Source organism: Lutjanus erythropterus, chromosome 14 (genome assembly GCF_056507025.1).
Source record: "Lutjanus erythropterus isolate fLutEry1 chromosome 14, fLutEry1.hap2, whole genome shotgun sequence".
NCBI lineage: Eukaryota > Metazoa > Chordata > Actinopteri > Lutjaniformes > Lutjanidae > Lutjanus > Lutjanus erythropterus.
The window spans coordinates 1,470,228-1,485,811 of NC_139330.1; the positions used below are offsets into that span (position 1 = coordinate 1,470,228).

At 41.0% G+C, this 15,584-nt stretch overlaps 1 protein-coding gene across 1 annotated transcript in view; it reads right to left on the bottom strand.

Moving 5' to 3' along the window:
• Nucleotides 1-516: 516 nt before the first annotated feature.
• slc30a6 (solute carrier family 30 member 6) overlaps nt 517-15,584 on the bottom strand; it is a 72,444-nt gene continuing 57,376 nt past the window's right edge. The window contains exons 11-15 of the mRNA XM_084736162.1: nt 6,951-7,070; nt 5,762-5,864; nt 5,633-5,680; nt 5,291-5,359; nt 517-1,390 (exon numbers count right to left, since the gene is read on the bottom strand). Coding sequence (XP_084592288.1) covers nt 767-1,390; nt 5,291-5,359; nt 5,633-5,680; nt 5,762-5,864; nt 6,951-7,070 — 964 coding nt within the window. The 3' untranslated portion in view covers nt 517-766. The remainder of the gene's footprint in view (nt 1,391-5,290; nt 5,360-5,632; nt 5,681-5,761; nt 5,865-6,950; nt 7,071-15,584) is intronic.

Here is a 15,584-nt window from a genome sequence, read left to right on the forward strand (position 1 = left end):
TTTAAATTTCTGTTATTTTGTTGTTTTTTTGTTTGAATCCAGGTTTTGCAGCCATGAGACATTTTAATGTCCGAATGCTTTTCAACTGATAGGAAGATTAAATCATAAGGCGGAATATTTTTCTGAATATTTGTCCTATTTTCTAAATATTATCCCTCAGTTTGGTCCAGGTTTTCTTTTCTTTTCATCTTATTAAAAATCTTTTTTGTTTTATCATTCTTAGGACGCTCGATATCATCAGTGTTGTCCTCTGACCTTTGACCTCCTGACGGTTTCTTGTAATGTTCGTCATCGAGGTTCTTCTGTGAATCACTCTGGATTCTTGTGTCCTTTAAATGCCTGGAATTTAATTTAATTCAAGACTTTATTTCCTCTCACCAGGAATGTTGTTTGACGTTTCCTTCTGTTACAAAAATAACCAAAAACCGTGGAATAAGTTTGGACTGAGGCTGATTCCCAAAATCCTGATTAACAAAAAAAAAAAAAGACTAAACACACCAGATCCAACCACAGTCGACCTCGTCAACAAAATAAATACCACAACATGCTCACCATCTCTCTGCTAACGTCCCACTACAAGATTTTACACCAAAACTTCAAAGAATCGTCTTCGTCCTCTAAAGTTATCGTCCCGTTGTCTCACTGTGAGTAAATGTTGACGTGTCCTCAGAAGACTGTCAAGATATCTGGATTGAAGTGTGAGGAGAGACTCGCCCTCAGCACTGATCAAAGTATTTAAAGGTACAGGCGTCCTCGCTCACTACAGTCAGGGTCGGTACTGTCTGTACTGTGACTGTGAAGCCAGAGGGTTGCTGCTTCCAAACCGCAGCGGCGCCGTCGACCCTCCGAAGGCAGTCCTGTAGCTCTGAGAGGGAGGCACACCTAGTCCGTACCCCACTCCCAGACCCTGCACGCCGAGTCCCAGCCCGCCTCCAGGCCGTGCCAGCCCCTGGTTCAGCATTCCTGTGTAGGGAGACGCTCCGTAGGCGAGTCCCAGGCCTCCATAGGGCCTGTGGGCGTGGTGTCCCGGGGTGGGGAGCACCACTGGCTGCACGTTCCTCCCTGGCGTGTCGAAGGCGAATTCTGGAGGGGGGCTGCTAGGTTTGGCGGGCGTGGAGGTCAGCGGGTCCAGATCTCCTCCCGAGGACATGAGCAGAGGAGGCAGAGAGGAGGAGGAGGAGGAGGAGAGGGCGCCGTAGCCTTCAGCAGGAGCCAGAGGAGGGACAGAGGAGGAGGAGGTGAGGGCCGAGGTGAGGAGTGGGCGGGTCCAGTCGTCTTTGAAGATCTGGACAGTCAACGTGGAGACGAGCGGCAGCAGACGGTTGGTGACGTGAGCCAGAACCAGCTGCTCGTTGGCGTCACGGCGGATACGAACGTGGGCGGAGCCAGCCTGAAACACAAAGGTACAGAGGGGTGGAGGACACAAGGTGCATTAGTAAAATATGATTTTACACTTAAGACACTTCAGTCAGCTGTTAGATGGGGTGAGTGACTGTGATGCTTTTCAGGTTTATAAAACTGAAGGAAATCTAAACTCCTGACTGTTTTAGTGCTGGCTGCAGATTCCCGTAAACAGTCATTATCTGAACTTCTACTGCAGTTTACAGCACTGCTTACTGACAAAGATCCAGCTTTTCATGCAGTATTAATGTCTCCACGTTCTGCTTTTACAGAGAGATCACTGGTATCGTGCTACAGCTGTACATCCTAACAGCTGCAGTTCTGTGGCTCAAACATCAGACTATTTTCTCCTCCAGGAAGCAGCAGTAGGCAGCGCCTTGTACTTCTTCTTCTCCCCCTTTTTATTTGGCATCATAGTGTCATGGTGGACAACACAGAGAAAGAACCTGAAACAGTCTGCAGACACTCAAACAGCAAACAGCTCAAACAGCTCACATGAGAGCATCAGCTGAAACACGTGCAGCGAGAGGCTGTTAGGACAAAACAAACAACTAAAAAACAAAGGCATTTCTGAAAAGTCGTTTATAAGGACAAGTGTGGTTGTAAATGCTGGAAATAAAGAACTGACGCAGTGGCATTTTATTGTTAGTAAAGCAGCAAAATAGTTTTAACTTAAAAAACAACACGCAAAAGACGATCATGATCCTGCCTGAAGAAAACATCCTGACATATTCCTGTTAGGGTTGTATATTACAAGCACTTTCCTTTATTGGTAACATTAACAATCAATTATTTTAATTTTGCTTTTAACATATGATATGAAATGTGTGTGTCCTTTGTCAACCAAGGCTTTATTTCCACTGCAAAATATTGGATATTCTCTTGCAGCATATCTCTCTGCCATACTGCCCCTGCCCAACTGGGCAGATTAATTAGGAAAATGCAAATAAATAAATCAATAATTAAATAAACCCCTAACTGACACTCTTTGTGGGCAACAGTTTCTCTGCTGGAAGTTGTTTTTTTTTTCCCAAAATGAGAGGATAAGTCTTTTGGCAGTGATAAGGCAATAAGTCAGGAGATCTTTACATCTTTAGATTTACCCAGAATTATTAAAAAAGTTTGTCTGGAACATTTAGTAACTTTGACAACAATGTGAAGAAGATATAAATCCAGTAACCTTGTATTTCGGGACAAAAAATGAAACTGTGAAGACAATTTACACACAAAATAATGTTGTTCAGCCTCTTTAACCAGCACTTTTTTAAAAACAGCTGCTTAAATAAACATCAGAATGAGTCGCTGACCTTCATCACAACTCGTCTCACCTCAACATTCAGCCTTTAACTCCAAAGTCTGACCCTAAAACATCAAACTGAGCTCTTCACTTTGTCCTCGTTTGCTCTTTTTACCGTCCTCATGGGAATTTTCAGTCCTCAAAAGGACAGAACACACACACACACACACACACACACACACACACACACACACACACACACACACACACACACACACACACACACACACACACACACACACACACAGAGTGAGTGCCCCGTGGGGCAGAAGTGCACTCAGAGGGTCAAATCAGTTTGGACAGCTGCTCTGTTAGCAGTGGGCCAACAACCAACAGTTGTGTAACTGCAGCAACATCAGTGACAACAACACAGAGCAGCATCGATAACATAAATAACAACAACAATAAATGCCGCATCAGGACCAACGTAAACACAGGACGCTGCACCACCTGCAGGCAACACGAAGTACCACTGCTGTGCGCGCGCGCACACACACACACACACACACACACACACACACACACACACACACCAGTGACTAACAGGAAAAGAGACAGAGGGATTAATTTGCATAACATGACACGGTTTCCACGTCTTCCAACCACTTCACTGTTTCATAAACAGAAACATGTTCACAACAAAAAGAACAAAAATCAGATTTTAAAAGCCTGTGAAATATTCATGAGCTAAATTTGGATGCGACCACGTACACGCAGGCTCTCATTCTTACATAAAACCAATCAGATGGACCCATCTGAAGGTTATTTAAGTTAAAACAAGAGCGTATTCATCTTAAATGTCCTGAATGTTCAGTGTTATCTAATTTATGTGCCCTGGAAAAGCTTTGAATTCAATCTTGTTGAATAAAAAACAGGAACATTTAGAAACAGGAGCAGCAGCCTGAGACATCGAAAAATCCCCGAGTCAGTGAAATTTTTCCTCCCTTTGATTACTTCTGACCAAGTTTATGAACTTCACTAAAACTAAATGTGAAAAACATTTCAGTTAACTGAGATAAAAAATATAAACTAGACAAAAAAAAAAAACACTGAAAGGACTTTGGAGTTTGCACTGTGAGTTTGTTAATCTCGTACTGTTTCGGTAAAGTTTAGTATTTATTTGACATGTCGGGAACTCCAGTTGTGAACTGATGAATTTCCAACATGTACTTGCATTAAGAAGCTCGGGTCCTGATGAAGGTGGACTGAGCTTCGTCATTAAAAATTTGCATTTGACCTCCATAACCTCAACGTTCTTTTCTCCACTTTTAAACCGGATTAAAATAACAAAATTATTTATGATTATTCACATTATTGTGGCTGTTAATTAATTATGAAAGATGGTAGCTCAGTTAGTAGAGCGTTTGCTCCATGTACTGAGGATACGAGTCCTCTGCAGTGGCTGTGGGTTCGACTTCGACAGGCTTCATATGTGGTTATTTGTACAAACACAATTCCAAAAATACTGCTAAATTTTAATTTAAACTAATCTGGTTGTGGATGTCTGCATTTCACTAAGTTTTAGGACACCTGAGGCTTGGCACTGGCTGCTCCAAACTCCATGAAAAACACTCAAACATAAAATTCAGAACTTAACTGGCACGTGAACCATCAGCAGAGCAGTGTGGCATTAAATTCTCATTGTCAGGTCAATTTTAATTTGTGTTTTTGCAGCTTTTGACCACAGAAGAAAGTAGAAACACACTAAGCCTCACAGTAAGTGAAGCTGGTGTTGAGAAATCAAACTGTTTCCTTTAAGAATTAACCTTCAGCGCCAACAACAGCTCAGTTAAATTAGCTATAATTAATAATTTGTGTTCCATCCTGACAGCAGGGAGCGTTTCTCGAAAAAGACACAGAGATGTTGGGTGTGTGTGTGTGCATGTTGTCTGTCAAGGGTGTGTGTGTGTGTGTGTGTGTGTTTGTTCCCGAGGACCTCAGCCTCCCTGAAAGCCAGCTGGGCTTGTTTGCTGTCGCTACAACAACGTGCAACACAGACGATGACAACAACAACAACAACAGTGTTCCCTCCAAAAAACTGGAGACGGAGGGAGAGAATATCTCCGCATGAATGACTTGTTCCTTCTTCTCGTCTGGGTGAACAAATCCCCGCAGATCGTCACAGAGAAACCGACCAATGGCAGAGCGGGACGGACGAGATGAAGGAGGGAAGAAGACGCGGTGATGAGGCGGGGGAGAAATCTAGAAACAAACACAGACGAACAAAACAAACAAACTAACAGGAGGAAGAAAGGAGAGAGGAGATAGATGACAGGAAACAGGATGAAACAGAGACGGAGGGAAAAGAGCCAGAAAGCCTCAGGTGCACCGTGGGTCAGTTGCTTCTATCTAAATCGATTTTTTGCAAATTTGTTTAGGAATTTGCAGCCTTAAATCACAATAACCTGAACCTTACACTATTTATTACCTTCCAATCTTGCTTGAGAATAAAGTTGATCAAATTGCCACAAACTAAGTGACACATAAAAACCTGCGGTCAGGTGGTTTTAGTTTAAGGAGGACTGGCTGGATTCAACAAGAATAAAAAGCTTAATTTCCATTTTTCTTTAGTTCTCAGGCTGAAAATCCTACCAGAGATCCAAAGCCGACAGTCCAGAAGTGCTCGTTGCGAACTTCCAGAACTCCGTCCAGAGTCGACACCTGATTGGACAACAAGAGGAACAGTTAACCAACAGAATATGTCACAAACTTCACATGCTTACTTCATACTGACAGACATGTTTAGGCCATAATAATGAAAATAAAGCCTAAATAGTTTTCAGTTTCAATAAGTATTTGTCTTCCCGCCCTGTTAAAGTACTGAAGGATTATTATTTATATCTGAAGTCTGTGTGTTTAGGACCGACGCTGCCTTATAAAAGTCGGATCAAACTTAAATTAGTCCCTGCAGATCTGATGAGTGCCGACTCTCACCTCTCTGAGAAGTTTGTCCAGCTGTCCAATGATGTGGGACGGCGTCGTCTGTGAATGAGAGGTGATCATAAGTAAAACTGCTGTTCTGAAAAGTGATGTCTAAATAAAATGTATTAATTTTATTCTTACCTGCAGCAGCACTTTGCCGCTGTAGACGCTCATGGGATACATGGTGCCAAAGGTCATGAGAGCGATGGCGACTGCAGACGCCGTGTCCACCGCGTTGTAGTTACTGAGTAAATACACACAGCAAAGGAAATCAACATGAGTAACATTTAAAAAGAATAAAACTAAATATAAAAATCAGCTGAAAGAGACAGGAGGTTGATTTTGTAATAGTGTTAATGCAGAAAAAAGTTTCAAGGTGAATTCGGACTTTTGTTAATTCTTCTTTGTCATCAATAAACTGCGGTATTTAATATTTATTTTTGAGAAAACAATGTCACCACAAGCTCCATTTACAAGCTTTTTAACCTCATCTTCCTCAGCAGATGGAGTTTGTACTGAACAGTAGATTTTCTGAACATTTAAAGGATTTCTCATCCATGTTGGCTACAAAAATGGCTCTTGTGGTGAGCCTGTTTTCAGCAGCTCCAAGGTCTTTGAATCTCAACTTTTAAACCAAATGAAATCCTTAAAAAGTGCCCCCAGTTTGGAGAAGCAAAAGGGTTACATTATTAAAAATGTTTGCTTTAAAACAAAAAAGTAACACAAGCAAACTAACAGATGGAGGCAGCGGTGGACCAACAACTCCTGTGTTCTGTGAGCTAAAATTATTGATTTAGTGAATGAAGTTTGGTTTGACGATGGTTAACCACCACACTTCAAATAATTTTTACTCAATGATTCTGTGGGACCACGGTCACTTTCTGATATCATTATATATGAATTTGATATTTTTTTCCATAATCTGAGGTAGTGGAATCATCGTGTAAACCTTGAACAGAGCGGAGCGTTCGGGAACTCCCTCATTTTTTATCATCAGCACTCTAAATAATTCAAGGAACAAGACTCAGTCACTTCACTTCTGACATCAATTTAAAAAAACCTGAGTCTCATTTTCTGTCCCCGTGTCCGCGTGTTCTTTCCTCACTGGAGTGTTTCGCATCAGGACACATTTTAAGTTCAGAGCAGATAAAGATCAGGACAATTTAAAGCAGCGAGACGAGAGGGAATTTCCAGCAGCAGCAGCAGCAGCAGCGATGGAAACGTGACATCACCGAAGCAAAGAGAGCAGCCAGTGGTTTCAGTGTGTTGTTGAACAGTGAATTTGGGGGATTTACCGGGCGGCTGCAGAGGGAGATTAACTCTTACTTACTTGATTTCTATGAGCATGTAGGTGATGCAGAGGGAGAGAGCTCCTGCCATGTTGATCAGGACAAACGGGTTCATACGAGGCAGCAGCACGCTGCTCAGACCGGGGATGATGCCGCACAAACTGTACACACACAAACACAAACAAACACAGGATTAATACACGAGATCACCTCCAGATTTTCACACTAAATCACCTCCAAATGTTCCCCAGCTTTGAAAAATAATTCATTTCATCATGACGAGTCATAAAGTCATATATCGTTATTCACCCAACCAAACGAACGTTATACCAAGAAACAAAACACAGATTAACAAAGTTTAGTGAGCATCAATTCAGAAGACATTCATCATGGACAGATTAATAAATAATGATCAACAAAATGTATAAAACATCAGACTGCTTTAGAGAAAACAAGCAGGCTCCTCTTAACTTTAGTTTGCTGCTAAAAGAAGTGGACAGATTTTAATATGTGAAGACGAGGAAGAGAGTGAATTAAAGCCAGAAGGGCCAAAGGCAAATGTCCGGACAATAGTTTCTATTCTAACAATCCCAAAAACCAAAACAATAAATAATAACAGAGTTAGATTCATATTTTAACTAAACACAACAGTCTGTCCATCTGCTCCGTCCTGTCTCTAGAGGACTGTTTCCTCGTTGTCTCTAAGCTGAAGCTTTCCCCGTGTTTGTCTTCAGGATTAGGCCTTTAACCCGATCACACACCATCATAATGGACTTTAGGGGACTTGAAGTGGACTTGATGGGATCATTCTTGTTTTGTTTCATGTTATGTTGGTGTAAGACGGCAGACTGAGCTCCAACAAACCTCTACATCCATTTGGTCCTGCCTCAACAACAGAGAAGGAAGCTTCACAGTACAGACAGAAAAGTTACAAGTGTTTCATAAAATTATCCACCAACTCTATTTACCTCTTTGTGAAAAGAAACTTTTTGATCATTCGCTCGGATTAAGACAATGTTTGCTTTTACACTTAAGTATAGAGAAAAGAGTTTTATTGTAAGTTGCAGGGACTTCAATAGGTGACCAGAAGAGACTCAAATTAACTGCAAAAGTGATCACGCCCCTGCATGACGAACACATTTAGTGATGCAATCATCAGTCAACTTACAGAAAAATAATTAGCTACAATTTAGTTATAAATGATATCACTTCATAAATTGAATCAAGACATTTTCTTAGGTATTCTGATTCTGTACAGTGGATCTGCATGGATGTTCATCACTTTTTTGTGCTCAAATCATAGTGGGGATCTTTATTTTTGCAACTCTTCAGCAGAAGTCAGAGGTCAGAGTGGTCGACAGAGCAGCGCCTGTAGAGCTGCTAAAGATCCAGAGACAAAGACAGTGATGTATCTGATGTGGTTCAATGGCCTGACAATGTGGCGTGATGCAGCATGATACAGCACGAAGACGTGATGTTGGATGGTGTCATAATGTTGCATCACGTGACACAGTCTGAAGTGACGAAGGTGTTTTTTTAACAACAGCTGTGTGCTGGGGACGTCCGGGCTGATAGGCAGATTTAATCAGCAGGACTTGACTGCTGTTAGTTTAATTGAACGAGGTCACTGAGGACACACATCAATAACTCCTCTCCCATCAACTGACGCAAAACACAGCCTGCAAAATGTTTTTAAAGGCTTGACATCATTCTTTAACGAGCTGCAGTGACAGCCTGCTGCAGAGGAGTTGATTTAAGGACAAAAACCTTCAACAAACTGGTCAAATATCTAGATTAATGCACCTGTATGAAAGAAAAGAAAGGTGTCAGACAGGGCAAAAGGGTGTGCAAATGTCCATTTAGTAAGATTTCTTGAATCTTTAGGAAAAGCTTTATGATAATAAAATCACCTAAGTAATCTGAGCACGACACTGAAAAGTAGACATCCAGGTCTGTAATAAAACCTGAGTTTAACTTTCATTACCGTTTGTGTAGGTTTGTCTGGAGCTGAAGAGGGCAACACAAACCAGAGGTGCAGAAAAGTGTCAAAACATCTGCTTCTATATTTTTCTATGTGAGCCCATGCATCTGGCATAACCAGGCATGATGACATGCATCCACACAGGATACTAAACTAACTTTTATTTCCTACTAACTTTTATTTCCCATCTTAGACTGGCATTGCTAGACCAATTTGTAATTTTTTTATTCCCAAGGGGTGTTATCAACAGGTGAAGATGACAATTAGAAAGAGCTACAACAAATCAGAGAAATGAAATGTGTGGCGTAATGTAGAGGAGTTGTTAACTTTGACCAAATCTTGTCAAAGGTATGACATTTATCCTGTCAAGAAAAGCTTTAAGTGAAGCTGTTTTTCTGTTTTTCTCTTAGAGAAAAATACATCATCCAGTTCAGGTCCTACTGATGTGATGGCAGATTCAACAGAAACTGTTCCACATCAGCGGCAGCCATCTTGGTTGTTTACAAAAATGCCTCAAAGGCCAATAATGTCACACTCCTTTGTACAATCATAGCATTCAAACCCATCCAATATTAGATCAACGGTGGTAAATGGCCTGACGAGATCCAGAATGGGATCTGTCCAAACAGGAGGAGGATCAGACTTATCTGCCAGAGCAAAAACAACATGAGCTCCCAGATTTATATATATGTTTGTTGAAGACCCACATCAACCTGCCAGAAATGGACAATGACTCCCTGGAACCGCATATCACATGGACCATAAACCGCATGTCCGCTGTGTGCTGCACATGTCAAATGATGCTTTGTGAGCAAGCAGGGTCCAGTGAGTTTTGCACTTGAAAGTACAAATATCTGGACCTTTGCTGCTGCAATTTGCTGCAACATGTCTTAAGATCGAGTCAATGTTAGGGTGATTTCACACCTACCTGGTTTGGTCTGGACTTTCAGACCCAAACAAAAACTACAGGTGTGAAACCTTCCCCGGATCCGGATCCGGACCAAACAGGCGAGCCTTGATCTTACTGAAAGATGCTGAACCATGCTGGTATGAAAACTGCAGTTTGGATGGTTTGGACTTTTTAGACAAATTACAGAAAGTTCTGGCAGGCTATCATCAGAACTGGAAAAATTAAAATAAAAAAACATTGTTTAACAGTCATTTGGTCTGATGACTTCATAAATATTCATTTTTTAACTGAATTGAACACCATCTACAAACCAATCAATGTCAAGTATAAAAAACGCACCTCACGTAGGTGAGCGGATCAAATCTATACAATGGAATAAAAACATGAACCTTTGTTCAGACTTTCAGGTGTGAAATCACCCTTAGATATAAACTGTAAATTACTATCCTACATAAGATATATTGTGTTTTTTGTCTTACTTTGTCTCATAAGAGTTGCAGATAAAAATCTAGAAGTCCATTCATTTAACACTTGTTGACATTTTTGTGTAAAGTCCCACAAGATGAACTAAAAAAAAACATCAATTTTTTTCATAACTAATGAGTTTGACAACCACACAAAGCAATTATTTATCCTGGATTAGACAAAACGCTCTGGAGAAAGAGAGTGAAGTTTCAATTAAACTGAGGGTGTTGCTTCTTTCTTGAATTGCCCTTGTTGCATAAATAAGTGACACGAGTACAGGTTCTTCAGCCCTGTTCAGCCCTGCAGGAGAAAGCAAACATTCAGCCGACTCCCCAAAACCCTAAACAGAGCCAACCCTGCACGCTCTCAGAGTAACACACCGGCCCGGTGTTCCTGGAACCGATTAACGGGTCAATGAACACATCTCGGGGTGGACTGGCTCCGTGCTGGGTGTCAGATTGAATTTCCAATACGTCAAAGGCCAGCGCTCTGGAGCCGCCGTGGCCGACGGCGTCGAGCGCTGTCACAAACATGAGGAGCGGCACGGTGGCTGGCTGCCGTGAGGTGTTTGTCATTGGATAATGTTTAAAAACACAACGGTGACATGGATGTCAACACGTAATTAATGTCAGACATGTCATTCAGAGAGTCACATGTTCGCCACGGGCAGGAGTTTCTTAAGACCGAGGAGGGAGGAGAGGACAGGAGGAAGAAAGGAGAGTATGAAAGTTTGTTTATACCCGACAAAAACAACATGTTATTCCTATAATATCATTTTAAGAAGTAAATATGAAGCAGAGCCTTGTTAAGAAGGAAAGCAGGGACAAACAGAGGTGATGATGTCACCCGAGACAGATTGTACAGCGGCTCCTCAGACGGTGAATAATGGAAGGACTGCTGCAGCGGTGATGTTACTGGGATGTATGAGCACAGGTTGTGATTCACTGCTGGACACTGGGTTCATATCAAACCCACAAACTGAGTCCATCACATGGAGCCTAAAACTGAGCCGTGAGTCACTCAGAAACATCTGAGCCAATGGGTTCCCTTCGCCAGATTCTGTCCCTGCAGGAATTTCCATGCAGAAAATCTGGTTTCATGTTTGATTCTGCAGCCTAACATCTTAAATCTGTTACAAACTATACTGAAGCATCATCTCTCTACTGATATTCACTGCATGTGGCTTGAACAGTTTTATCTACAACTACAAGACGTTGCTATGGAAATGAATTACTTGATTTATCTAAAACCTGGTGACAGAGCTGAGAGTGACTGAATTGACAGAGATGAAACCAGCCTGTGTTCACATTTTCCCCGAACAAAGTAACAGTGAGTGTTACGTTAGCCAGGTAAAAAGAAGCAGGACTTATTTTGATCATTTTACTTCTGATGTTAGGTTTTGTGGTCATGGCGGTGGAAACACGACGGCTTCTGTCCACAGGGAGCTTTAAAATTAACAAAATAAAAAAGTTCATTTTAGAATAGAATAGAAAAATACTATTTGGGTGCAAATTCGTCTTTCTTACATGTGGAGAAAAGAAGCAGGTATATTAACAACGCAACATATCACGTCCAAAACACAGGAATAAATGATTTTCTGTAGATGTTTTTCTTTGCACAGGGGACTCTGTACCTTTGTCCTGATGGCGGTTGCAAAAAGCAGTGATTTAGAGGGTAGCTGTGGGCATCTATAATTTTGCCACTTAGGTGTTGGACTGCTGGAAAGCTTTGTCCTGTCTGACATGATATTAAAAGTGAGTGTACTCTCAATATTGATATCTGAATCTTTGCTGTGCTTTTTTGTAAATGCATTCCACATGATCTGTAAAGGTAACAGACTGGTCCAACACAGTCAACAGATACTTACAGGAGCTCACTCGCTCCACCTCTTGGCCCTGAACTGTAACTGGCTCAAACAGAGAGTTTGACAGATTGTTCTTGTTACCTGCTAGATGCATTTCTTCCATCTTGGTAACATTCAGCAAAAGATGACTGTCATCTTTTAATGACTGTACACTGATGAGGCGTGTCACTGACGCCATGTCGTCTGCGTTCTTAACTAGTGTGTCATTTTCTGTATTGCGCATGATTTCATTTGCATATTATGAAAATAAAAATGGTGATTTTAGTAGCTTTAATTTCAAAATGAACTAGGGATGAACTTTATTTTGAATTACTTTGAATTTAACCACTTTATTTATCAAGGCAAGAATTGATAGACTTTAAAAAGCCCCAAAAAGCTGCCACTGGCAAGCTGACCTGTCCCCGAACAAAACACCTGTTAAATGACTGGCTGTCTGCATGTCACGCTACATTATCAAGCAATATGACAGGCTGTTTATAACCTGGAGCATATTCAGTATGTACTTTCATTGAAATCTGCATTATATGCATGTAAATAAACATTTGATTGGACACTTTTTCTTGTCTGTAGGTTAATTTGTATGAACGCACATGTTAACTGCTTTGCTAGCTAGCAGTCTGAGATATAAAATGAAGCTTGGTGTGGGAACATTTCTTCCAAAAAAGACAACAAAGTCAAATGTTAATTGTGTGATGCTGCTCTGCAGGTTAGTGGCAGTACCACAAAATGTTGTACAACATTAAGGATGAGCACCCGGCTGCCAAAGATCACAAAATTAACCACAACTGACATCCCTAAAATGAACCATAAAAATAATATACAGTAGTATTTTGCAGGAGTTCTGACTGCAATGTCCTGTGCCTTATATTCAGACATTATAAATACAATAGTGCAGATAAAACTGCCGACTTTGACTGTGCAGAAAAATATTAAGAAGAAAAGAGGATGTGAGGAAAAATAATGATGAAGACGAAGCGACAGAGAGAGAAGAGAAGCAGAAGAAAAGTGGAGAGTTGTGGATGAGATTGACAATCCCAGCGATCCCATAATCCCCGTTGATGCATTGATATAATTTGACATGTGACCTCGTGTGTGTATGTGTGTGTGTTAATCCAGACACGTTGCAGACTGAGAGCGATGGATTAAAGAAGCAGAGAGACAAACAAACACTTGATACTCGGCTCTGTTGGATCCACACTGAACTCAGTGGTGAACAGAGGAAACAAAACTGTCAGGAAACTGCAAATGAACACTTATTCTGCTGCTAGATTTAAACAACTTTGTTAAATTTATTTAGGAAAAATGCAGCTTTTGTGTGTTACAACTAAATATGACAAGTTTAGCTCATCATAGAAAAGGTTAGTTGGTTTGGTTTTAGTAACTGCACAGATTCCTGCAGACAACTTTTTCGGTGGTTAAGCTTGGGATGATTTCTGTCTCCATCAGCAGTTTAACATTTAAAATATGGCAGACACACAGGTGAGCGCTTCACCTTTGGTATCTGCAGGTTGCAATTTGAGACTTTTTAAAGACTTTTTTCAGACCTTTATCAATGCCATTGAAGACATCCATACTGGCAAAAAAGTACTAATGTTATGAAGAAAAACTGGAGTCCATGTTGGTTTCGTTTTGTAGTTTTTGTAGTTTGATTGTTTTTTGTTTTTTTTTTCACTTTAAAAGGTGAGACTGAAGTTAAAGATGCTGTCAAAATATTTAAAGCTCTTGGGCCATTTTAAGGCCTAAAATTGAAGTTAGACTTTTTAAGAAACCTGCAGAAACCCTGATTTTGAGAGTTAAATTTAAACACCTTTCAAAGACTTTCATGGTACTGAAACCCAAGATTTTCTAACTCTTTTAAATTGTAACTATAAAAGCAACTCCAAATTATTTTACACCCACAGAAATCTATAAATTATCGATAATATTGGCTGATATAGATGTTGTAATGTTTCTGCTCCCCAATATCAGAATTGTACTCAAAACTCCAGTATAAGTTGAGCTTTATTAAAGTAATAAGACTAGAATCACTATCAGGATTTGATAATGAGAACTGGTGAAATTTCCCTTTCTATCTTTGTTATAAAATATACACACACACACACACACACACACACACACACACACACACACACACACACACACACACAGACACACACACACACACACACACACACACAGACACACACAGACACACACAGACACAGAGCTCAGGCCTCTGGCTGGTGAGGCCGACAGAGCAGCAGGCTTTATATAACCCAGTTGGCCCCCAGACCCTGCTGGGGTTAAGTAGGGACGGATATTACAACACAGGCAGTAACACACACACACACACACACACACACACACACACACACACACACACACACACACACACACACACTTTAAAACGCACACATGCAGACACAAAGTGCGCATATGAAGGCACACACACAGTGTCTCTCTCTCCCCCTCTCTCTTACACACACACGCACGCACGCACGCACGCACGCACGCACACACACACACACACACACACACACACACACACACACACACACACACAAAGACTGAAAACTAGGCTGGGACGTCCTGTTCATTTCTGCCCTCTTAGCCAATCACAGCTCCGTTCTGCTGCACAACTCTCCAGGCTGTCGCCCCGAGTAACCTGCACCAACTGAGCTGCTGACGCTGTGTGTGTGTCTGTGTGTGTGCGCGTGTGTGTGTTCACCCACTTTAGATGTGGGAATACACAGTGAGATGTAATATTCATCACAACAGTCGACACTGAGCATCAGTCTGCTTTGGAGTCGGTCTATATGTTACTATGGAAACGTAAAGAAAAGATATAAAGGACCCCTGAGGACCGGAAAACTCCCGTCTTTACATTAATTATCTTTAAGGTGATTTAATGATTCTCTCTCTGCCATCAGACATTTATTAAACAGACTATTTGTTGGAGGAAAATACAGTTTGCTATATTAAAGTCAACAGATTCAACTGTTGTTCAGAGCAAACATCAGAAAGTGAAATAAATATGATGTAAGTGAAGTGAGCAGTGTGTTTAATAAGAACTGACCACTGTTTAAATGCCTCAGCCCACTGAAGTATTGTTTCTGACCGTGCACTTCGCTGTAAGGTCACAGTCTATCTTGTTCTGTGCAGCCAACAAATCTGAGTCATCATCCGCCAGAATCTGTAACTGATGCCGTGACTTCAGCTTGTTTTGGGAGCAGAGAGCAAGAAAGATGCACCTAAGAAAGTGGCCACTAAGTGTTTAACTTGACACTAACTAAAAAACTGAGAGTTGACAGCAGTTTCAAGTCAGAATTACAAAAGTAATTGATTACTTTTGTATCGATAAGCAGTTCAGTACAGAGAGTTTTGTGTCTGGATCAAAGTGCATGATAACTACAGATATGTTGCATAAATTTTTATATTATAGTAAAAGTAATTCTGTATCCTGGACACGTCGGTAG